This window comes from Antechinus flavipes, chromosome 1 (genome assembly GCF_016432865.1).
Source record: "Antechinus flavipes isolate AdamAnt ecotype Samford, QLD, Australia chromosome 1, AdamAnt_v2, whole genome shotgun sequence".
Classification (NCBI taxonomy): domain Eukaryota; kingdom Metazoa; phylum Chordata; class Mammalia; order Dasyuromorphia; family Dasyuridae; genus Antechinus; species Antechinus flavipes.
The window spans coordinates 720254832-720279783 of NC_067398.1; the positions used below are offsets into that span (position 1 = coordinate 720254832).

The following is a 24952-nucleotide window of genomic DNA, read 5'->3' on the forward strand; positions in this document are numbered from 1 at the left end:
TTTTCTTTCTTGGGGGGGAGGGATGGGACCAGGAGGAACTCCCAGTGGGAAAATTCCCTCTACTGATCTAGATTATGGACTCAACTGGAAGCTCTAGTGTTAGAGAGCTTTACTTGGCCACAGAATAGTTATGTGACTTGGCTTGGATTGCAGGAAAACACAGGTTTTCCTGACTCAGAGGCCATCCCAACATGGGGAAGCTCGTGCTGTATCTCATGCTTGCCATGTACTGTTGCTGTCAGGGATAATAATTATCTCCACACTAGACTCTAAGCATCATGAGACTAGAGACTAAGGTATAGCATCTCATCATGTACCAAACACGGTGCTTTGCACCCAGTAGGTACTTAACAAATGTTTGGGGAGAAAGGAAGAAACAAAAAATGAATTTTGGGGGAGGAAGAAGGGAGGAAGGGAGGAAGGGAGGAAGGAAGGAAGGAAGGAAGGAAGGAAGGAAGGAGGAAGGAAGGAAGGAAGGAAGGAAGGAAGGAAGGAAAGAAGGAAGGAAGAAAGGAAGGAAGGAGGGAGAGAAGGAAGGAAGGAAGGAAGGAAGGAAGGAAGGAGGAAGGAAGGAAGGAAGGAAGGAAGAAAGAAAGAAAGGAAGGAAGGAAGGAAGGAAGGGAGGAGGAAAGGAGGGAAGGAAGGAGGGAGGGAGGGAGGGAAGGAAGGAAAGAGGGAGGGAGGGAGGAAAGGAAGGAAGGAGGGAGGGAGATAAGGAAGGAAGGAGGGAAGGAAGGAAGGAAGGAAGGAAGGAAGGAAGGAAGGAAAGGAAGGAAAGAGGGAGGGAAGGAGAGAGGGAGGAAAAGAGGGAAGCTCAGCCCAGAATCTGAGTACTAAACAAAAGTCCAGCCTTTGAAGGCCAAGATAAAAATCAGTTGCCTCTTAATAAAGGATCTCTGGGTGTGGAAATGGAGCACATGGTTTTTGATGAGCAAAGCCTGAAGTCTCAGCAGCCTTCAGTACAAACAGCTCCCTGGTGGTCGCCAGCTCAGAAAGAGGCATCTGGCCGGCCTGCAAATGGACTCAGCAGGAAGCCAGGCGGCCGGGGCTCCCCACTCCCGAATCACCTTCAGGAGGTAAACCTGGCCATGTGCTCAATCGGGCCAGGCTTTGCTCAGAGAGGGGAGGGCAGCCGAGGGGCGCTGGTCACCCACACAGACCTAGATCTTCTTTCCTAGAATTCTGGGCCAGCACGGCCTTCCAGCAGAACAGGAGCGGAGGGGAAGGTGGCGTGAAACCAGAGGGCCAGGCTTGCCTTGCTGCGCGGGGCGGATACCCAGCAGCCCCCAGATCCTGGAGTTTCCCCTTCCCTTGCAGAGACACTCTGCAGAACTGGGCTTGACCAGGGCCTGAGAACTGGGAGCTCTCTCCACCCACCCTCCCCCAGCGCAGGAGCCCCATCCCCACGCCTGCAGGTACCTCATTCACTCCACAAACCTTTATCTAACTCGGGCTCTGTAGCAGTCCTCCCTCCCCCGTTCTACAGGCTTGTCCATCTCGCTTATTGTGCACTTTCTATCAGAGGCTAGAGATCAACCTTCCATCGAGGTTCAGGGGAAATGGGAAACATGAAAGGCTGGGGCTGCCTCCCAAAGAAACTCCCAGAGAGACACAGTTTTGATGGAGAAATGTAAAGTCCTGCACTCGGATCCATAAAATCACTTTCTGAAGGGCAAATGGAAGGAGATGGCTCAACCAAATTCTAACGAAAAGGACCTGGGGGTCTTAGTAGATTACAAATTCAAGACCATATAATTCCCTAGGGTAGTCAGCTTAGGTCATCTGCTCTTAAACTGCTTTAAGCCCCACATTAAAACATCCATTTCTAGGGAAGTACTCTTTGGCGAGACCAGTACTGGACTTGGAATCAGGAGGACCTGCACTCAAACTCCACTCCAGGCACTTAGATGTGTGAGCTTGGGTAGATCACCTCATTTCTCCGTGCCTCAGTTTCCCCACCTCTCACATCAAGGGGAATTAGGCTTGATGGCCTCAAAGGTCCCTGTCCCAGGATCCTGTTCAGTCCTGGGTACCACAGTTTAGGAAGATTTCGATTGATAAACGAGGGACATCCTCGCCCACGGCCAAAGCAGGACAACCAGAACGGAGAGCAGCATTGGAGATTCTGCCCCAGGCAGCGGATAAATGGTCTCTAGGAACCCGGGAGTCCATCATGGGGACTCAGTCCCCGGAGGTAAGGACGAGGACCAGTGGAGGAAGTTACCACAGCCACATTCAGGCTTGCGGGCAAGGGGAAGAGCTGCCTAATCTCCAGAACAACATCGAGGGGCTGTGTGGGGAGATAGTGAGTTCCCCGTCACTGGAGGTATTCAAGCACAGTGGTTGGAGAAACGCTCCGAGGTCTCACCTTTCAGGCTCTGAGGCTCAGCCGAGATCATAGCAGCCGCCCCCGACCTGCCAACACCCAAAGCCCAGGGAGTCTTCACAGGAAGGACGGGAGGCTGCGAGTGTGAACTGGCAGTGATCACCCCCCCTCCCTGAAGAGACTAAAGTGGGTCACTGCCTCTATCCGTCAGGGCGGCTGGCCCTGGGGCCAATAGGAAGAGAGCTCCTTCCCTGAGGATGGGCCAATGCCCTTCCGGCCAGAGCGGCCTCCCTCCCAAAGCCGGAAGCTCCTTGAAAGATGAAGGGGAGCCCCAGGAAAGATGAGAACGGGAGCTGGGGGCATGGAAGCCTGGGTCCTGCTCTACTGAACAAGGGGAATTGGGGAGGGGGGAAAGGGGGGGGAGGAAAGTGAGAAAGAGAGAATGAGAATAAGAGAGGGAGTGAAAGAGGGAGAGAGGGAGAGAAGAGACAAGGAAAGGGAGATATAGAAAGAGAATTAGAGGGAGTGAGAAAGAGGAGAGAAAGAACAAGAGAGAGGAGAAGGAGAAGAGAAGAGAAGAAAGGAAATAGGGAGGGGGAAGAAGGGAAGGAGGGGAGAACAGAGGAGAGAGGAGGAAAGAGGAGGACGGGGAGGGCCATGCGAAGGCTGATGGGCCCCAAAGTCCTGGCTCCATTAGGGGTGACCTCTGCCTCTGCTCCAACCACATAAAAGGTTCTACGAGCCGGCCCGAGCAGGTGGGCCGTGAGGCTGCCAGCCAGCCCGCCCCCCAGCCCCCTCCCAGGCCCTCAGGCTGCTCTCCAACTCTCAGGCGCCATGAAGCCCTCCATATGGGAGAGTCAGGGCTGGCACTTTGCATTTCTCCTTTCCCCCCCTGCCCCTCCCCCGTGGGGCTCCCAGTCACACTGGCTCTCCAGCCCCCGGCCCAGGCAGCTCGAGCCCTGCCCAGCTCTCCCAAGGAGGAGCCCCAGGGAAACTCCCGTCATCCTTCTCTCCATCCTCTCCCAGGATCCTCCCCCATCTGACAGAGGGAGAAATTGAGACCTGGAGGAAAAGCAAACTGCCCAGTTGTTATACAGCTTGTAAGAGTGAGGCAGGCTGGGATGCGAACCTGGATCCCTGGATCCCTGACAAGTGGTCATACAACCTGAGGCTAAGGAGCTATTGAGAAAGGAAATAAGCACTTATTAATCTCCTCCTGTGTGCCAGGCACTGTGGCGAGCTCTTTGTAAATATTCTCTCATTTGGTTCTCACAACTATCCCCCATTTTACAAGTGAGGAAACTGCGGCAGGCAGTAGTGAAGTGGCTTGCCCAAGTTCGCACAGGTAGGAAGTGTCCAAGATCGTATTTGAACCCGGGCCTCCCTAACTTTAGGCCCAGGTTGCCATCCACTGTCCCTTGACCTCGGGCCTTCGTCATGGAGATATTCTTCCTGACCCCCATGGTTTCTGGCTCTGCCCTCTGGGGCCAAGCAAGAGAAGGCTTATCCCTCCTTCACAGACAGGGCTTTGGACGCTCCCACAGATGCTGCGTCATCTCCCCCACACACACTTCTCTTCTCTGGGCTGAACAAACCCCAATTCCATCAGCAAATTCCAGCCCAGAGAGAAGGCAGCAACAGCGCCCAACTGCAGCTACAGGCTGGGGACCAAGAATCCCAGACGGACCCACAAAAAGCCTTCCCGCTCTCCCTGAGGCTTCCACAGCACAACTCCGGGCCTCCTCTGCGTTCCCTACGTGTGGCGAGGTAGGCTGGAGCCAGGTGGAGAAGGACTGAGGGAGAGAGAGGGAGAGGGACAGAGAGACAGAGAGAGACAGAAGGGCAAGGAGGAGAAGAGTGAGAGACAGAGAGACAGAGGTGGGCAAGGAGGAGAGACAGAGAAGGGAGGAGGTGAGGAAAAGAGGAGAAGAGGGAGAGGGACAGAGACAGAGATGCTAGGAGGAGGGGGAGAGAGACAAAGACAGAGAGATAGGGGCAATGAGAGACAGACAGAAACCGAGGCAAAGAGAGATGCAGAGAAAGAAGAAAGAGGAGAAAGGGGGAGAGAGAGGAGAAAGAAAAACCAGGGAGAGAGTCCTTCCTAACCACCACGTGTAAGGCAGGGGTCCAGCTCCAGCAAGACAGATACCACCAGGCTGGTCTGGGGGCCTGCACATTCTAAGGGGGAGACCAAAGGTTAGGGGATGGGAGGAGAGGGGAGGGAGGAAGGGGATAGGGAAAGTGAGGGCCACTTGGCTCTTCCCTAGGGCCTGGGGAAGGAAATCACCAATCAAAAGGGACCATAGGGCAGGAGATCAGCCAGTCAATAAACATCAATTAAGTGCCTGCTGTGTACCAGGGCTGTGTACCAGGCTCCTGCTAAGCTCTAGGGATAAGAGAGAAGCAGGAGACAGGCCATGCACTACATGGGCACAGGGTCACATACACATGCACGCTCCCTCATACACACCAGCAGTATGCAATGCCTGCATCCATATGTGGAGAAGCACACGTGTGCACACGTTCACACCTGCTCACAGGACGGTTTATACCCATGCATACTTACATATACATGCATCTGTGTGTACATACACAGGTGCGATGTGTGTGTATAAGTAGAAATGCATGCACATGCACACACATTCCCATGCATACAAGCGTATGAGGGGCAGGCTGGTGAGCTAGATCCCCGCGGGGTCTCAGCAGACTCAGGGGCCCGCCCCGCTCGGGGCAAAGGAAGGAGCTCCCAGCTTAGCCCCCGAGGGAAGGCCCCGGCAGGGAGCCCACCCTGGGGGTAAGCTAAGGAAGGAGGGCTTCCTGGAGAAGGAGGTTTGCAGGAAAGGAAGGACTCGGAGGGAAGGGACCGAAAGGGGAGGGTCACTTCGGACCTTCCAGAGCAGGCAGGAAGCCAATCAACAGAGTGGACCGGGGAGCTTTTCTCTAGGGCCTACTATGCGCCGGAACACAAATGCAAAGGCAGGTTCGCCAAGAGCCTGCTACCCTGAGGGGGGTGTGTGGGAACAGAGGGGAATCACTCTGCCGAGACTCCAGTCACTTGTCTGTAAAATGGGCACAATTAGTACCTAACTCAAATGCAATCACAAACACAAAATACTTTCCCGACCTGCAAACTATGCAAATGTTGTTGTTCCTTTATCCTGGAGGAAGTCATTAAAGGGTCTGGAAGCAGAGGAGGCGAGAAGGGAGGTGATAAATCAGACTAATGCTCTGGGAGCGGAGAGCGCAGAGGCTGGAGGCCAGAAGAGCAATTAAGAGGCGGCTGGGATGGTCCAGAGTAGAGGGGGAGGATGTGAGCTAGCCCCAGGACGGGGGGGAGAACCGCCCCCCCTCATGCTAGCTCCCTCATGAACCCGTCCTTCCCACCTTCCCCAGCCCCCCTCCCCCATTCCCAGGGAAGCCCCGGGCGGCAGGAAGATTCCCACCAGAGGAAAGCCGGGCCTTGGGGAAACACCGAAGCAGGCTCAGGAGCCCGAGGGCTCCCCCTCCCTCGAGGGGCGATGGGGAGGGAGCCAAGGGGAGACTCACTCCGTCTTCCCACCGCTCTCCTGCTCCTGGTGCACTGAGAGCCCTGCCCCCCCACCCAGGGACTGCCCGGGATGGGGCCTTCAGCGCTCCCCTGGAGCCCGCACCAGAGACCCCCGGCTCCAGAGAGGCCCCCGGGGAAGAAAAAGGGAGATCGAGAACTGGGGAGAGACAGAAAGAACGAGGCAGAGGAGGGGGAGAGGCAGAGGAGGGGGAGGGGCAGACTGGGAGGAAAAGGAGAAAGAGCCAGAAAAAGGAAGGAAAAGAACCCGGAGACAAAGAGGGAGCGGAGAGGCAGGAGAGAGCCTTGGACGTGCGCGGGCTCCCAACCAGGGACCAGCAGAGCGGAGAGCCTGGCTCGTGAGGAAGACGGGCCGCAGAGCCGGGGACAGGGGACATGGGGTCAGACGGAAGATGGGACCTCAGGCTGGCCCTGAGAACACAGGGGTGGCTGCGGGCTGGGATATGGGGCTCTGAAGTCCCTTCCACCCCAACCCCAGAACATCTTCAGGGCCCTTGGCCACCGAGGAGTGGGAAGGACTTCCAGCTCCTCGTCATTCAGGGAAGTGTGACCTCCAGCTCCCCAAGAGCCCAGAGGCCACTGGCAGCCACTCTGAGACAGTGTGTGTGTGTGTAAATGTGTGAGTGTGAGTTTGTGTGTGAGTGTGTGTGTGTAAATGTGTGTGTGAGTGTGTGTAAATGTGTGAGTGTGAGTGTGTGTGTGTGAGTGTAAATGTGTGAGTGTGAGTGTGTGAGTGTGAGTGTGTGAGTGTGAGTGTAAATGTGTGAGTGTGTAAATGTGTGAGAGTGTGAGTGTGAGTGTGTGTGTGAGTGTAAATGTGTGAGTGTGTGAGTGTGTGTGTGAGTGTGTGTGTGAGTGTAAATGTGTGAGTGTGTGTGAGTGTAAATGTGTGAGTGTGAGTGTGTGTGTGAGTGTAAATGTGTGTGTGCAAATGTGTGAGTGTGAGTGTGAGTTGTAAATGTGTGTGTCAGAGTATGTGGGTGTATGTGTGTAAATGTGTGTGTGTGTGTGAGTGAGTGGTCCCAGCCCAAGGCCTATTTTTAACTGTCACACACATGCAATTATTTCATTGATCTGATTTATTGCTAACGCGCCTGCTCCTCCTCCAGCCCTGGGTTTCCAGGCCGAGGCCGATTCCAGCCTGCCCCGCTCCCTCCCCCGCTGCTCCTGCGCTCCCACCCCTCGGGCTCTCTCCCAGCAGCACCTGGGAAGGGGTCTCGGGGAGTCGCAGGCAGACCTCGCTCAGGCCAGGGGGCCCCGCCCCGGCCGAAGGGACGCCCTCGCTCAGCCCGAGGCCCCGCGGAAGGAGCTGGGCCGAGGAGCTGGAGGGTGAGACCGGAACCCGGGTCCTCCCCCACTAGTGCTGGGTTCATTCCCATCTCTCCTGGGGCCCTGCCCTAGAAACTTAGGCCGAGGCTCGCCAGAAGAGGGAAGGAAGGACCTTAAACTAGTCAGGGACACAAAGTGAGCCCCCGAATCCGAGTCCCTGCTCTGCCCCAGCTACAGTGAAGCCCTCTTCCAAGTCACTGCGGAACAGCCGGGTCATCATTCAAGGCTCAATGGAGATATGGCCCTGCCCCCACCCCCAAACCTTCCTGTGCTCCCCGTCTCTGGACTGAGTCCCCCTACTGTAAAGATGCTGCTCTGACATAGTATCTGTCTCTCTCTTACACACACACACACACACACACAACACTCTGTCTCTATCTCTCTCATCTCTGTCTCTCTCGTCTGACTCTCTCTGTTCTCTCTCTCCTGTCTCCAGTCTCTCTCTGTCTGTCTGTGTGTGTGTGTGTGTCTCTCTGTATCTCTCTCTGTCTCTCTCATCTCTGTCTCTCTCTGTCTCTGTTTCTGTGTCTCTCTATCTCTGTCTCTGTCTCTCTCTGTCTCTCTATCTCTGTCTCTTTCTCCCCTCTCTCTCTGTCTCTCTGTTTCTCTCTGTCCCTGTCTGTCTCTGTGTGTGTTTGTGTCTATCTCTCTCTCTCTCTCTCTCTCTCTCTCTCTCTCCTGTATCTCTCCAGTCTCTCTGTCTCTGTCTCTCTGTCTCTCTCTCTGTTCTCTCTGTCTCTCTGTCTCTGTCTCTCTGTCTCTCTCTCTCTGTTCTCTGTCTCTGTCTGTCTCCCTGTCTCACTCTCTCCTGTCTCTCTCCAGTCTCTCTGTCTCTGTCTCTGTCTCTCTGTCTCTCTCACTCCTGTCTCTCTCCAGTCTCTATGTGTCTGTCTCTGTCTCTGTCTCTCTGTCTCTGTCTCTCTGTCTCTCTCTGTTCTCTCTGTCTCTCTCTCTCTCTCTGTTCTCTCTCTCTCTCTCTCTCTCTCTCTCTCTCTCTCTCTCTCTCTCCTGTCTCTCTCCAGTCTCTCTGTCTCTGTCTCTGTCTCTGTCTCTATCGCTCTCTCTGTTTTCTCTCTCTCTCTGTTCTCTCTGTCTCTGTCTCTGTCTCTGTCTCTCTCTCTCTCTCTTCTCTCTCTCTCCTGTCTCTCTCCAATCTCCCTGTCTCTGTCTCTGTTCTCTCTGTCTCTCTATTCTCTCTCTCTCTGTTCTCTCTGTCTCTGTCTGTCTGTCTCTGTCTCTCTGTCTCTCTCTGTTCTCTCTGTCTCTCTCTCTCTCTCTGTTTTCTCTCTCTCTCTCTCTCTCTCTTTCTGTCTGTCTCTCTCTCTCTCCTGTCTCTCTCCAGTCTCTCTGTCTCTGTCTCTGTCTCTGTCTCTATCGCTCTCTCTGTTTTCTCTCTCTCTCTGTTCTCTCTGTCTCTGTCTCTGTCTCTGTCTCTCTCTCTCTCTCTTCTCTCTCTCTCCTGTCTCTCTCCAATCTCCCTGTCTCTGTCTCTGTTCTCTCTGTCTCTCTGTTCTCTCTCTCTCTGTTCTCTCTGTCTCTGTCTCTGTCTCTCTGTCTCTCTCTCCTGTCTCTCTCCAGTCTCTCTGTGTCTGTCTCTGTCTCTGTCTCTCTGTCTCTGTCTCTGTTCTCTCTGTCTCTCTGTTCTCTCTGTCTCTGTCTCTGTCTGTCTGTCTCTCTCTCTCTCTCTCCTGTCTCTCTCCAGTCTCTCTGTGTCTGTCTCTGTCTCTGTCTCTCTGTCTCTGTCTCTGTTCTCTCTGTCTCTCTGTTCTCTCTCTCTGTTCTCTCTGTCTCTGTCTCTGTCTCTCTCTCTCTCTCTCTCTCTCTCTCTCTCTCTCTCCCCTGTCTCTCTGTCTCTGTCTCTCTCTCTGTTCTCTCTGTCTCTGTCTCTGTCTCTCTCTCTCTTCTCTCTCTCTCCTGTCTCTCTCCAGTCTCTCTGTCTCTGTCTCTCTCTGTCTGTCTGTCTCTCTCTCTCTCTCTCTCTCTCTCTTCTCTCTCTCTCCTGTCTCTCTCCAGTCTCTCTGTCTCTATCTCTCTCTGTCTCTCTGTCTCTCTGTCTCTCTCTCCTGTCTCTCTCCAGTCTCTCTGTGTCTGTCTCTGTCTCTGTCTCTCTGTCTCTGTCTCTGTTCTCTCTGTCTCTCTATTCTCTCTGTCTCTGTCTCTGTCTCTGTCTCTCTCTCTCTCACACACACACACACACACACACACACTAACCCCAGCAGAACGCCCACTGCGATGCCCACTTGGATTTTTGTGTATATCCCAGGATGGAGCTCAGTGGCTCAGCTCCATCACTTTACAAACAAGGAGGATGAAGCGAGGGTGGGGGGGTGGGGGTGGGGGGGTGGGTATCTGCCCAAGGTCGCGGGGGTTGCCGTGCCTCGGACAGAACCAGGCACTTTGTGGGTTTCCACCTCTGAGGAGAAGTGGGGCGGGGCGGGGGGGGGAGGCACTGCCCTGGGAGGTCCTCGGGGCTCTCCGACACCCCCAACCCACGGAGACGCTCCCAGGCGCATCAGTCCGGAGAGAGGCCCTCCCTGCTGCGGGGTTCTGCCCCCTCAGCCAGCAAGAGGTTCCCCCTCCTGCTCCCTTCCTGCTCTCTGTCCCAGCCATTCTCTGGGCTGGCAGCTTGACCCAGAAAGCCCAAAGTAGGCCCGGGCCAGGCAGGTTCTCAAATTAGAAAGCTGCTGCCGAAGCTCTCCACCTCCTCCACTTCCTTCCTCCCCCTGCCTCCTCCTCCTCCTCCTCCTTCTCCTCCCCCTCCTCCTCTCAGACCAGACCTGGTGAAACCCAACACCCCCAGCCGGCCCGTCACAGGCCGCCATGCCAGGTGCCAGGCCGGGGCCCCAGCAAGGTGGGCTGCCTCTGTCTGCCGCAGGCTGCAGCCGCAGAGCACACACCCAGGCGGCTAAGTGGGGATTGTTATTGAGGGCGAGCGAGGCAGAGGGGCCGGCGAGGGGAAAGGGAGGGCCGGCGAGGCGGAGGGGAGAACCTGCCGGCTCCGGCGGGACGGCGGTGGCCCCGGCCGGGGGCTCCCCGGAAGAGGGAAGCCCCGCGGCCCCTGGGCCGGGAGGTCAGCCGTGAAGTTCCCCCTCTCCCGGAGGCCAGGAGGGGCTCAGCCGCCGCTCTGAGGCCCCCAGCGGAAAAACAGGGGGAATAGCAGGGGAACACAAAGAATCCAAGGGGACGTCAAGGGGCTCAGGGGGCCGGGAGCCTGGGGGTGGAGGCCGGGAGCCCGGGGGAGGAGGCCAGCCCACGAGTGGGACGCGGGAGGACCGTCTGTGACGGCGTCCCCGCCCAGAATCACAGAACGGGGGTGAGGGGGATCCTAGAACACAGAAGGTCAGGACTGGGACACCCTTGGAACAGGGAATGTCAGGGGTGGGAGGGGGGTTAGAACGGGGCGTGTCAGAGACGAGAGCCTGGGATGGGGAACGGGAGGCACCAGAGCCGGGGAAGGGGCTGGAAACCTCCCAATCCAACCGCTTCGTTCTTGAGGTGAGGGGAAAAGCCCAGAACAGGCCCAGACTCCCACGGATGGCGGAGCCCAAACTAGAACCCGCATCTCAGCTCCAGCTTCCGAGCCCTAACGTGGGAGACACAGCTCCCGATCCCCCGGCCAGGTGGGAGCCAAGGGCAGCTGTTAGCAGAGATAAAGGAGCCATGAGAGGGGGGTCCTCCATATAGAGATAAGGGGAGGGGGAGAGGCACCGTGTGTGTGTGTGTGTGTGTGTGAGACAGAGACAGAGACAGAGACAGAGACAAACAGAGGAAAAGGAGGGAGGGGAGAGATCTTGGCTGTAAATGCTGTGGATGCTGGGAGCCCTGAGTCACAAGGATGCTGTAAAGAGCTTGATACTTGGAGCCGCACTGGGGTGGGGGCAGGAGGGGCCTCATTAGCAAAGCCCCAAACCCTGAGCTTGGAGGCACTGGGATCAAAGAAGGCGACAGAAGGCACAGCTAGAAGGGACGCCAAGGTCATCTGAGGCAAGCGCTTCATCTTACAGAGGGGGAAACTGAGGCCCAGAGAGAGGAAGGACGCAGAATCACAGAGTCCGCGCCAGAAGCCAGGTATGGAGCTGCTCCTTCTCTTCCCATTTGCCATTCTGAACAGAACCATGCTGAAGGCTCTAATTTCTTACAACCCTCCATTGTGTACTACCACGCTGTCACACACCAATCAGGAGAACTGGAGAAGGAGGAGGAGGAGGAGGAGGAGGAAGAGAGGAGGAGGAGGAGGAAGAAAGGAGGAGGAGGAGGAGGAAGGCAGAGAGAGAGACCAAGCCCTCCAGAGTCCAAAACAGATTAGCTCCAGAGCACCCTCAGCCCTGCGCTCTCCCAGCCCTCTGAGGAGCTGGACTCCCCCCCTTCCTCCCTTCCTCCCCCCCCTCCCACACTCCAGCCCACTCTCCACTCTCCATATGGACAGCTCCATGTAGCTGCTGCAGCATCCAAACTCTCCCTGATGCTTGACACTCACCCTCAAGGGTGGGCACTGAGCAGCTCTCTCTCTCGCTCGCTCTTTCTCTCTCTCCCTCCCTCCTTTCTCTTTCTCTGTCTCTCTGTCTCTCTCTGTCTCTCTTTCTCTCTCTCTCTATCTCTCTCTGTCTGTCTCTTCTCTCTGTCTCCTTTTTCTCTCTGTCTCTCTTCTCTCTGTCTCTCTCTCTCTCTGTCTGTCTGTCTCTCTCTCTCTCTGTCTCTCTCTCTCTGTCTCTCTCTCTGTCTGTCTCTCTCTCTCTGTCTCTCTCTCTCTGTCTCTGTCTCTCTCTGTCTCTCTCTCTCTCTCTCTCTCTCTCTCTGTCTCTCTCTCTCTCTCTCTCTCTCTCTCTCTCTCTCTCTGTCTCTCTCTCTCTCTCTCTCCAGCCTGACAAGCCACTGGGGACAATGCCTGCCGGCAGGCAGCCTGAGAAGAAGCCTCCACCCTTCTCATCGGAGTCTCCTCCAACCATCCTCCTCCTCCTCCCCAGCAGGAGAGGTCACATGGGGGTCCTGCTTGACAGAGGAAGGCCAGAGCTCCTCTCCTCTCTCTCCCACCCATAGCTTCCCTGCCCAGAGCCATCACTGCCTGAACCCTTCCCAGGCCAGCCCCGAGAGCCGGTGGAAATCGGAGCATCCCCCTTAAGTCCCTCCAGGTTGTGGGTCCCCTCTCCCTCCCCCACCACATCCCCTCCCCAAGCCCAGGGAGACAGACGCCTGGCAAACCATGGGCTGAGACTGATTCCAGGAGGGAAATGCAGGTAGCCGGGGAGTTCGGGGTGAGCCTCCGCTCGTACCTTGGAAATGAGCCCAGCAGGACCTTCCCGGGAGAAGCCCCGAGCCCGAGCCCCCTGATGCGGGAGCCATGGCCCCATCCTGCTCCCCCGAGCCTGCTGGTTCCAATAGACTCGGCCCATTAACCCTTTCGTTGCGAGGGAGAGGGGTACCTCCCCCTCCACAAATCCAATCACTGCCTGGTTCTGTCTCTGCCCTCTCCCCATTCAGACATCGCTGGAAGGAGGGAAGAGGGGGGGAAGAGGAGGAGGAAAAGAGCTAAGGAAGAATAGGGGAAGGAGAGGAAGAGGAGAAAAAGGCGAGAGAGAAGGGGAAGAAGGCAGGGAGAGAAGGAAGAGAGAAGGGAGGAAGAAGTGGAGGACAGGGAAGAAGAAAGGGGGAGAAAGAGGAGGAAAAAGAGAAAAGAGAGAAAGGGGGAGGAAAAGCAGGAGAGGAAGGGAAGAAGCGTGCAAAGACCCAGACACCAGCAGCCTGCTGCTTGAGAGGCGGAGGGCCGGCCCACGCGGCCCGAGGCGGCCCGAGAACGCTTGACTCCGCAGCCCCACGAGTGACCCGAGCTCATCTGGCTTGGCTACCGCAACCGCAACCGCACCCACCCCCGTGGCGCCCGCAGCCCCCTCTGGGCCCTGAGCGCCGCCACCAGCACCTCTCTGTCTCTCCCTCTGCCTCTCCTCTCTTTCTCTCTCTCTCTCTCCCTCCCTCCTCTCCCTCTCTCCGTCTCTGTCTCTGAATGTCTCTGTCCCTCTCTCCTTCCTCTCTTTGTCTCTCTGTCTCTCCGTCTCTCTCGATCTCTCTCTGTCTCTCGATCTCTCTCCCCCCGGCTCCCTCTGCCTCCCTCTGCCTCCCTCTCTCTCCTCCCTTCTTCCCACCCAGCCATCTGACCAAAGCTTCGGCAAACTTCAGCGAGCACAGAACTTTGCCTGCCTGCCTACCTGCGCCGCCGCACCTCCCCGCCCCCCTCGGTCCCAGCGCTCCCGCCCCCAGGCCCCGGCGCCCACTGCCCCCCCCGCCTCCCCCACCGGACTCGGGGCTGGGGCCGGGTAGAAGCGAGAAGCGCCCCCGCTCCCTCCCGCCCAACGTGCCCCCCGGGCCCCGCCAGCCCGGCCCGGCCCCAGCCCCAGCCCCGTCCCGCTTTCAGCCGCCGGCCCCCGCCGCGTCCCGGAGCCCGCCGCAGCCCCGATCCGTCTGACCCCGCCTCGGTCCCAGCGCCAGCCGATCCCCCCTTCCGCGTCCCGGGCCCAGCCGCTGCCCCCCGGGCTCGGTGTCCTTCCTCTCCCGGAGCCGGCTCTGCCCAGCCCCGGGAGCGGCCCCTACCTCCACCTCCGCTCTGCCTCGGTCTCCCAGGCTGGGGGCTCAGGCTCCGTCCCGACCCGGGGAGAGCAGCGCCGGCTCGGACGCCCCCGGCCCCCGGCTGGCACTGCGGAGCCCAGCGGGCGCGCACGCGGGAGGGGGCCGGGCCCCGGGTGCCCGTCCCGGCCGGGGCGCGCCCCTCCATCCCTCGCGCCCCCGGTCCAGCCGAGCCTCCCAGCCGCCTCCCCCCGGCTCCCGAGCTCACTCACCTCCGGCAAACGCCCTCTTCATCTTAGGGCCGGGGCGGCGGCGGCGCGGCTGGGGCAGAAGGTCCGTCCGGCCGGCCGCTGCGGGGGCCCGGCGCCGGGCACGTGGGGCCCGCGGGGGCCACGGGGCGGGCGAAGGAGGCGCAGCCGCCCCGGGGCCGGGGTCCGCATCCAGGCTCCGGCTCCGGCGGCGGCTCCCGCGGCGGGAGGGGAAGAGGAAGGCGCGGAGGGACCGAGGGAACGGAGGAGGGATGCGGAGAGGGATGCAGCGAGCGAGGAAGGGATGGAGGCACCGGGGGATGGAGGGAGGGAGAGAGGGAGGGGGCGCGGTGACCCTCAGCCCCGGCCGAGACGTGGCCAAAGCTCGGCTCCCGCTCCCGGGGGAGACGCAGGAGGGCTCCGTCGGTCTCGAGCCTGGCGGACTTCCTGTCCGTCTCTCGGGGGGTGGCCGGAGTGTCCAGGTGAGCGGGGCTGGGGGCCGGGCGCGGCGGGCGGGCGGGCGGGACGCGCGGCGATGGATGCGGGCTCCGAGCCGGGCTGGAGAGGGGATGAATGTTTTATGGGATCATGTGGTTTGACGTGAGAGGAATCCGCCTGGATCGGATTTACCGGCTGGAGGAGGGAGAGAGGGAGAGGGACGGGAGGAGGGGGGGAGAAGGGGAGGGAGGGAGGGAGGGAAGGAGAGAGAGAGGAGAGAGAGAAACAGAGAGAGAGAGAGAGAGAGAGAGAGAGAGAAGAGAGAGAGAGAGGAGAGAGAGAGAGAAGAGGGGGCAAAAAGGGAGGAGGAAAGAGGAGGGGGAGGGGAGGGGGGGAGAGAGACGAGAGGGAGGGGCAAGGGAAATGGGGAAAGGGAGGGAAAGAGGAGAGAAGAGAGGGAAGAGAGCGAGACAGACACAAAGAGAGAAAGGGAGAGCGAATGGAAGAGAGGAAAGAGAAAGAGAAAGGGGAGAATGGAGGAGAGGGAGAGGAAAGTGAGCCCGAAGCAGAGAGGAAACGGAGGAGAAAGGACAGAAAGGGAGGTGGGGGGAGAAGAGTCCGCGGAGGGAGAGAAGAGGCCAGAGACGGAGAGAGGAGGAGGAGGAGGAGGAAGAGCAGAGTGGATGAGAGAAGCGAGAAAGGAAGGGACAGAGAGGAGAGGGAGGGAGAGCGCCCAAGTCAGAGGTGGAGAGCAGCTGGGGAGGCGGCGGCTGGTCGGGAACAGGAAGCGTACGGAGGGTCGGACCCGGGGCCGAGACCGAGGCGGGGTGGGGGTGGGGTGGAGAGAGGGCTGGCAGCCGGGGCGGAGAGGCCGGAGCCTGGAGGGGAAGAAGGCAGCGCCTGCGGGGAGGAGGGAGGAGGGGAGAAGCGGACCCCGGAACTCCCCCGCTCGGGGAGGGGGGGCTCCCGAGGGTTCGAGGAGCACCCTGGGCGGGGCCAGAGACCCTCCCGCGGGCGGGGCCCGGCCCCCCCAAGCGCCACCCCGGCTCTCTGTGCCCCGCGCCCCACCCGGCCCGGCCGCAGCAGACAAAGGGCGGCGATTTCTGAAGCGGCGGCGGCCTCTACAGGCGGCCGGGAGAAAGCTGGCTGGGGGGCTGGGGCCTGGGGGGCCGCTAAGCGGGGGGGCCTCAGGGCCAGGGCAGGGCCAGAGCGCTCTCCGGGGGGCCGCAGGATGACCTTCGCGGCCCAGCTAGGGGCACACGGCAGACCCCAGCCTCCCTGGGCACAGCCCCACAAAGCCCAGCGCAGCCGTGGTCAAGTCAGCAAGCCCCCTGCCTCAGTTTCCCCCTCTATGAGGTCAAAGGAGAGGCCGCTGACTTGAACCCGGATCTCACCCCCCCCCAGACCCAGAATTCTCCCCAGATCGCCACTGTGCTGCCTCTCGGCTCCGACACAGCCACCCCGGACCTTCCTGCCCGCAGGGCTCCTCCGCCTGCGGTGCTTCTGTCCCCTCCCGAACCCTCCCGTCCCTCCCTTCCCTCCCTTCCCTCTGCTCTCACCCTGTAGCCCAGTCCCTGTCCCTCAACTTCTGCCCTCTACCTGCCCTCTCTCCGGGCTCCTCTCCTCCCAAAGCCAAGAGATCTTCTAAAGCAACATCTGACCAGGTCACTCTCCTACTCAATAAACCTCAGAAGCTCCCTGTTTGCTAAGGTGATGGCAACTGGGAGCACCTCCGCCCCTGGCCCTGCGCTACCTTTCCGGGACTCACCCCAGTCTCACACCTTTGAACTGACTGGAACACCCTCCCACCTCACCTCCATTTTCTTCTTCTGAGCTTTCAACGGGAAACTTTCTGATCCTCCAAGCCCCTTGTGCCTTCCTCCACCTCCCCCAACTACCTTGTAGTTCTTTTCTACTCACCTACGTGTCTCCCTAAGCAGAATATGAATTCCTTGAGCATTAAGACAATTCCATGTGATCTTTGTGGCTCACATGGATGGTGCTTAATAAATGCTTATTACCAGAGAGTTAAGACAGTTCCATGTGATCTTTGTGGCTGACATGGATGGTGCTTAATAAATGCTTATTACCAGAGAATTAAGACAGTTCCATGTGATCTTTGTGGCTGACATGGATGGTGCTTAATAAATGCTTATTACCATTGAGAGTTAAGACAGTTCCATGTGATCTTTGTTGATGACATAGATGATGCTTGATAAATGCTTATTTATTATCCTTGAGTCAAGACAGTTCCATGTGATCTTTGTTGCTGACATAGATGGTACTTAATTAATGCTTATTATCCTTGAGAGTCAACAGTTCCATGTGATCTTTATTGCTGACCCGGATGGTGCTTAATAAATGCTTATTAGAGGATTGTTCCCATATTTTCATTCCAGCCAAATTGCTGACCCGGATGGTGCTTAATAAATGCTTATTAGAGGATTGTTCCCATATTTTCATTCCAGCCAAACTAGCCCACTCAAAACCCCCTTTGCTGGGTCTGGCTCCAGGCAGGTCTCTGCTCTCGCCACCACCTGTGCCAGGAAATGACCTCCCAGATCCCATCTCTGACCAATAAAGTCCAGCCCCCAGGTACCAGGGTAGCACTACCACTTCTGCATCCTCCTTATGGGGAGGCCCTGACTGTGAGTGGGGACCTCGGGGCCATCTGGGTCGCCTGTCCAGGAAAGGGTGCCCCAGGAGCTGCAGTCCGGCCTCTGCCTGAAGACCTCCAAGGAGGGGAAGCCGCTGCTCTCAGAGGGGACGCTTCGGAGCTCTCCTGACCACAGGCCGAGCCGCCCTTTGTAGCTTAGCCTCGCTGCCCCTGATCCGAACTGGAACGAGGCCGGTCTCTGCTCCACGTGACAGCCCTCCCAATACTTGACAGCTCCCCTCACCCGGCCTCCAGGTTCCCTTTTCCAGCCTCTGCTCCTCCTGGGCTACAGTGCGGGCTTGCCTCCCATCCCCGCGGCTCTTCTGTTCCCTCACTGTCATCAGTGTCCTTTGTAAAGTGGGGCGCCCACCTCGAACCCCATCCTCCGGACGAGGTCTGAGCGGGGCAACGGGCGGCGTGAGCTTCCCGACCATGATCCTCCCTGCCTGGAGCCCAAGTGGCCTCGGCTTTGGGGGCCGCCTCCCCCCAGCTCGGAAGGGACTCGCGGCCCACTCCCACCCCGGCCCCTTTCAAACCGTTGTCTAACCACGCTTCCTCCTCCCTGCGCAGCTCACATTTCGAACCCGTTGACCATATCAACAGATTCATGGGACCAACAGGAGACGAGGCATCCAGCTGAGATAGAGAAATGTACCCGGGGCAGACAGATGGTTGCCCTAGAAAAGCGAGACACGCCGAGGACAAACACTGACGCAGACAGAAAATAAAGGCTGGCTCCCCGAGGAAGGAAGCCGTCTCCGGGCGCGCGGCCCCTCGCACTAGAAAGGGCGGCCCCGGGCGCCGCAAATAGCTCTCCATCACCAAAAGCTGTGGGGCTCCCCTTCGACCTCCGCGTACACATTGCGTCGTGCTCTAAGCCGAAGCCCGCTCTTCCCCTGGCCCCGGGTGCATTTACTGGCGAGCGAGCCCCAGACTTCTGAGGGGAAAGGTTCGATATCCAAAGTTTTAATATTTCACCTGTGCTAGAAAGTGGGTTGGCTGTGGGAGGCCAGCTCCGGGAAACCCAGACCGGGGGGCTCGATGGGGACAACACTGGAAAGCTGGCTTCTTAGGAGCCTGAGGGAATCATGGCGGCCCCCTTCTACAGAGCCAGCAGCCAATGGAACGGAAATCAGGGAGCTAGGCCCAACGGGGCACTGGGCCCAAACGGGGCACTAGGTCCAAATGGGGTGCTGGGCCCAAATGGGGCACTGGGCCCAATAGGGCAATAGACGAAATGGGGCACTAGGCCCAAACAGGGCGCTGGGTGGGACACTAGGTCCAAACAGGGTGCTGGGCTCAACGAGGTGCTGGGCCCAAATGGGGCATTGGACCCAAACAGGGCACTGGGCCCAAATGGGGCACTAGGTCCAAATGGGATGCTGGGCCCAAATGGGGCACTGGGCCCAATAGGGCAATGGACCCAAATGGGGCACTAGGTCCAAACAGGGTGCTGGGCCCAACGAGGTGCTGGGCCCAAATGGGGCATTGGACCCAAACAGGGCACTGGGCCCAAATGGGGCACTAGGTCCAAACGGAGCACTGGGCCCAAACGGGGTGCTGGACCCAACCGGGGTAATGGGCCTAAATGGGGCGCTGGGCCCAAATGGGGTGCTGGGCCCAAACGGGGCACTGGGCCCAAACAGGGCACTGGACCCAACAGGACAATGGCCCCAAATGGGGCACTGGACCCAACAGGGCACTGGGCCCAAATGGGGCACTGGACCCAACCGGGGCAATGGGCCCAAACGGGGCGCTGGGCCCTATGAGGTGCTGGGCCCAAATGGGGCACTAGGTCCAAACAGGGTGCTGGGCCCAAATGGGGCACTGGGCCCAATAGGGCAATGGACCCAAATGGGGCACTAGGTCCAAACAGGGTGCTGGGCCCAACGAGGTGCTGGGCCCAAATGGGGCATTGGACCCAAACGGGGCACTGGACCCAACAGGACAATAGCCCCAAATGGGGCACTGGACCCAACTGGGCAATGGGCCCAAACAGGGCGCTGGGCCCAAACGGGGCACTGGGCCCAATGGGGCACCGCATCTGTATCACTCAGCAACTTGCCCATGGCCGTGCACTCAGTAGGCACTTGGTGAAAGTTTGTGGAAATGAAATAAAGTCAGGAGCTTCAGCACAGCCTCCTTGTACAGAGGGAGAAACTGAGGCTCACAAAGGGTGAGCCATCCAACAAGAGCAGGCAAGAGAAGCTCTTTGAATCACATTCTATACTACCTATTCCTGCCCAATAAATCAGGGAAGACAAGTGCAGCCTGAGGTGACATCTTAGAACCCTCGAGAGCTCCCTTCGCCCTCCCAGAGCCTCCACCCCCCAGGGCCTTCATTCTCTTTCCCAGGTTGTTAACCCCCCATGTTTGCTGAGCCTGCCCAGGCGGCCTTCGCCCCTCTGTGGCTCCCCTTGGAGAAGACTTCTCTCAGGAGAGTTATTCGCGGCCCTCTCCGGTGCTTCTCTGCCTTTTAATATGCCCGCCTGCCCTGTGGCCTCTGGACCCCAGCCTCCCTGGGTCCTCATTCATCAGGGGCACAACCAGGAAGCCTTTCTTCCAGAAGATTCATCTCAAGGATTCCAGGACCCTCGACGTGGGTTACCTCGGAAACGGGGAATCAAAAGATAAAGAGCTGAGAGGGCTCTTAGAGGTCATTGAGTCCATCCCCCTGTTGTCCTTGGGGACATTGAGGCCAGAAACAGCGGGAGTCCCCCCCCGGGAACTTGAGGCGGGGGCTCTGACCCGGACTAGGCCGGCTTGGCTCTCGGCGAGCGCGAGGGCTTCCGCTCTCGGGCCCCGTCGTTCGCGTCTCCCTCGGGAGCCCCAGACCATCCCGCTCCCGCGTCTCGGGGCTCCAGGCCAGGGCACCTCCACGAGGGGGGGTGGGATCAGGGAATTCTGGGACGGTCCTCCCCTTCGGTGTCCTCCTCGGTAAAGAGGGGATCGGACGAGACGTTCTCACAGCGGCTTCCGCTTCTAGATTCTGGGACCACACGTAATTCAGAACCAAGCGCCGAGGGTCCCGGGAAGGGGGATTTTTGTGCTGTGCCAGGACTAGGTCTCTCAGGTCCGGGGGAGGGGAGGCAGTGGAGTCTAGTAGGAGTCCGGCTCTGCGTCCACAGGGGCCAGGGCAAGGAGCAGGGGCCCCAGGAGAGACAGGGGCGCTTGTGAGCATGGAGGGGACGGCCCGGCCCTTCCTCTTCCTCCTGCCTTCCAATCCTTGCCCCCTTGTGGGACCCGCCGCTCCTTTTCCAACCCCTCCCCCTCCCCCTGGGGAGAAAGGCTGGTGGGGTCTGAGGCTGCCTGGGGGCTGCCCCCACCCGCGCAGGGATCCACTCTGGCTCCCGGGCCAACGATGGTTTCATTCAGTCGGCACCGATTAAGCACCTGTTGTGCACCAGGCGCGGGGTCGGGGCTCTAATGGCTAAAACCAGGCGGTTCTTGCCCGGAGAGACCACGTGGTGGTCACGCCCCCCCCCCAAGTCTAAGTGAAGACCCTGAGAAGTCAGGGCCTGCAGAAACCGCCCGGATCAGGGGTCAAAGGCCAGGGCTCTCGCCCGGCCCTTCCAGCAATCTCTGGGTGTCTCAGACACCCGACCGCTCTGTGTCTCTTCTGTGGAAGGAGAAGGCCGTGTCCCGAGGCTAGCCCGGCTCTCCGGGTGTGGGCACAGAGCGGGCACCTGGGGGCCGAGGGCTTAGGCCCCTGCGCCCCCGCACAAAATGCCGCACGTTCCTGGCCGAGTTTTCTCCCCCGGCGGGTGGGACACCAGCAACCCCAGACTCCACCTCCAGAGACTCCCGATGGCGGCTCCGAAACCCCGACCCCTCCAGGAACCTGGGACAGGCCAGCGGCCTCCACTGGCCAAGAGCTCCCCCAGTGGCCACCGCTGAAACGGGAGGGCCGGTCCCCGAGGGGGATCGGGCAGAAGCTGACGCCCCTTTTCAGAGTCGCTGCCAAGCTGGAGGCCTCCCAGGGCCTCGGAGGCCGCTCTGAGCCTCATTTTGGAGAAGAGAGCCCAGAGGAAGGGTGACTTTGCCCGAGGACACACAGCCAAGATCTGAACTCCAACCAGCGCCTTCCACCCTCGCCCTTTCAATGTAGAGATAAAGAAACCGAGGCCCGAACCATTACGGGATTGTCGCACAGACAGAAGGGATGGACGGAGTTGGGGTCAGAACCCAGAGCTCGGACTGGGGAGCCCTTAGGAGAGCTCTCCCTTCCCCCGGACTTCCCTCCGTCTGAGAGCCGAGACCCTCGTCTCCAGGACCTCGGAGAGGGGCCCGGCCGGCGGGAAGCCGTGAACGGCCCAGTGAAGCTCGAGGCTTAAACAAGCCATCGAACATGTTAGAAAAGAAATATATTTCCTAATGACAATCCTCATAAATTTCACAACTCAAGCATTAACTGGGTAATTAAATTAAATCAGTGTAAACTGGCATCGCCAGGCTGCTCCTGCCAGGGTGGCACAGGGGAGCCACCCATCACGGGCCGCTCTTCCCCGGCCGCCTCCCGAGCCCCTGTGCAACCCCGGGCGGGTGCCCCCGCTCTCTGGGCTCGGTTTGCCTTTTCCATAAAATGGGTATCCTTGCAGCATCACAGGTGCCCAGGCCCGCGGGCGCGCTAAAGGGAACTCAGGGGCCAAGGGGGGGGAGGCTCGGTCAAGGGCAACTACAGGGGCTCGTTTTATTAATAATAGTGATGACAGTAGCCCACACACGTGCAGTGCTAACTGTGTACCAGGCACTGGGCTACTGTCTCACAACCCGACCCTACTGGGAGGCAGGTGCTGAAATTGTGGGGAAACAGAAGCTTTCCGGCGTCATGAGGATGTGGCCCTTCACTCTCTCTCCCCCTGAAGCTTCAGGCTTCTGTTTCTGGCTTTTTTCTCTTTCCTCAGAAACAGACCTTCCCTTCCCCCACTGCCTCTACTTCCCCAGCTCCCCAGGCCACCGCTCTCTGCCGCCCTTTCTCCTTAGAAATCCCAGAGCTCCTGCCCTGCTCCCTCCCGGTGGGGGGGGCCCTCGAGTGGCAGAAGCTCCCCCCCGGCACCCAGTCCATCCCCCACAGGCACCCAGTCCATCCCCCACAGGCACCCAGTCCATCCCCCCGGCACCCAGTCCATCCCCCACAGGCACCCAGTCCATCCCCCCGGCACCCAGTCCATCCCCCACAGGCACCCAGTCCATCCCCCACAGGCACCCAGTCCATCCCCCCGGCACCCAGTCCATCCCCCACAGGCACCCAGTCCATCCCCCCGGCACCCAGTCCATCCCCCACAGGCACCCAGTCCATCCCCCGCAGCACCCAGTCCATCCCCCCACGTCCGGGCCAGCCCCTGCAGCTAGTCCCAGCCTCCGTACAGGGCTCAGCTTGGGCTGGGCTTTTCTCTCCCGTGGGTTTATGGTCTATATTGTATTTTGCCATTCACCAATCAGCAAATTCCCAGAATCTCGGAAGGCGACGAGGCGAGACGGGCCCCAAGCCCCAGGATAAGAGATGCCCCAGCTCCCGGTGAGGACTAAGCGGGAGGCCGGCACCTCACAAGGCCGCCCGGTCCATCTGGGGCCAACTCTGGGGCAGCATGGGCTGGGGGAGGGGGCAGAGGGGCCAGACTTGGCTGCAGAGCTGAATTCGAGTCTTGCCTCGGGCACATAGGAGTTGAGGGGCCCTGGGCAAACATTTAAATCCCCGCCTTTGCCTCCATTTCTTCTCTAACAAAAGAAAGTCGGGCTCCGCTCTGGCCCAATGACCTGGATGTCTTTCCAATTTCCAATCTCCAATCTTATAGGCAATCAAGCAATCAATAACTGTTCTGGAGCTTTTCCCGCCATCGGGCTGAATCTGTCTCCGGGGACGGCACTGGATCGTCCCTCAAAGACCCGGGATGTTCTGCTTGGGGAAGCGGGAGGGGATGGCCCAAAGCCCAGAGGAAACGGGCTCCGCTGTCCCTGGGGCTTAGCCCAAGTTCCCGGGCCAAGTCTACCTCAGTGGGCCGCCTGTGGGAGGAAGGGAGTGGGCAGGACGCCCTTGATGAGCCTCTGCTCCGTCCCAGTGGGGGGGGGGGTGACTCAGAAAGAGCCAGCAAGTCCCCCTCCCTGACCCGGGGGCTCCCAGGCCCTGGACCAGGGGCAGGAGGACAGTCATTCCCTTCGCTTTGGCCAAGGAGCTGCTGGATCCAGACAGAGGTGGTGATGTGCTAATTATTCTGAGGAGAGAGAACGGGCCTGGATGTAATGAGGTGCTAATTAAATGCTGGGACTGGAGGACCGGAGACGGGGGAGGGAGAAGCTAGAGTGAGAGCCCCCGCCTGGTGGGAGAAGGAGGCCCTTCCAAAGCCACGAGGTCACGAGTGGTCCAAGCAGGAGCCCCCGAGGGAGGCCGGACAGGGGGAGAGGGGGGAGGCAGGAAGGTCTGGGGGTGGTCAGTGCAGAGAGGAGAAGACTCGGGAAGAGGAGGGGGAGGTCTGGGACATGGGGGTCTGAAGAGCTAGAAGAGGAACGAGACTCTTTGTTCTTAACCTCAGACAGAACTAGCCAGAGGAGCCACGTAAGGGATACACGTCTCTCCTAACATGGAGTTCGACCACCTCGGCGCAAATCCCACCCGGCTACTCGTTTGTGGGCCTTTGGAGAAGTCACTTAACACTTCTGGACCAAAAGGGGAAACTGAGGTCCAGACAGGGTCAATTCACTTATCCAAGATCACAGAGACGGGCAGAGAGGTCCTCTGACTCCCAGCGGCCCCTCCCAAACTTATTGGCCACATTTCACAACGGACCCTCTGGTTCCGTTTTGTGATGTCCCACCACAAAACGAGCTACAAAACAAGCTACAAAACGAGCTACAAAACTGAACCCTCCGGTGGTTTTCCTCCAATTTAGATCTTAGATCCACAAGCAGGAGTTCAATCACAAACTGCTCCCAGCCCCCAGTTAGGAACATTCTTCATATTTAGGCAGAGGTTGGATTTTCTAACTCTGCACTTCCATCTACCTGCAGTTCTCCACTGGTCTCTGATTAAGGGAAATGCAATTTCCTGGAAACACCTGGATAAGGCAGCCAGGTGGTGCGATGGTTAGAGTCAGGAAAAGCAGAGTTCAAAGGCAGCCTCTGACACTGTCAGCAACTGGTGCGGGGAAAGCCATTCAGCCTCTGTTTCCCCACAGGTAACATGATTTTAGCACCTACCTTCCAGAGTCATTGTAAGGATCCTGACTGTCAGACATTTAGCACAGTACCTAGTTTGTAGTTAGCAATATACGTGTACTTCAGGTGGGTGTATGCTATTATTATTCCTATTATTTATAAAATAACAGATTACGGATCTCCCTGTGGAGAGACAGGAAAGGAGAGAGGAAGTTGGGGGAAACCCAGCTTTGCTTTGGATTTACCTTGATCTGGGTTATATGCTCAGAGACGCCTATAGAGGGAATGACCCTCCTTGATATCCCCTTCTCTTCCAAAGCTCAACCCTGCTCCTTAGGCCAGAAGATCCTCTCCCGCTCACTACTGGAACAATTCAATTCGGTGTGCATTTATTAAGCGCCACTGTGTGCTGGTACCATATTAAGCTTCTTCGTTGCCCTCTAGGCTACCCTCCTTAATCTTTGGAACTTTTCCACCGGGCCATAGACATTTCTTCACCCTAGATTTTTCAGGAAGAAGTCCACCCCAGTCACGTGTTCAGTAGTCTTCCTTTTCTGTACTTAATTTGCCCATGGGGGTAAGCTCCTTCTTTCTGCTTATACTTGTATTCCCAGCAGTTAGCATGGCACCCGGAACAGAGGAAGTACTCCATATATATTGTGGGTTTGTCCCGACTTCCCATT

The 24952-nt window shown here is 58.6% G+C and overlaps 1 protein-coding gene across 1 annotated transcript in view; it reads right to left on the reverse strand.

Moving 5' to 3' along the window:
* The window catches only part of RTN4R (reticulon 4 receptor), a 98116-nt gene extending 83372 nt beyond the window's left edge, over positions 1–14744 (reverse strand). The window contains exon 1 of the mRNA XM_051973253.1: positions 14048–14744. Within this exon, the coding sequence (XP_051829213.1) occupies positions 14048–14069 (22 nt within the window). The 5' untranslated portion in view covers positions 14070–14744. The remainder of the gene's footprint in view (positions 1–14047) is intronic.
* Between the last annotated feature and the right edge of the window lie 10208 nt (positions 14745–24952).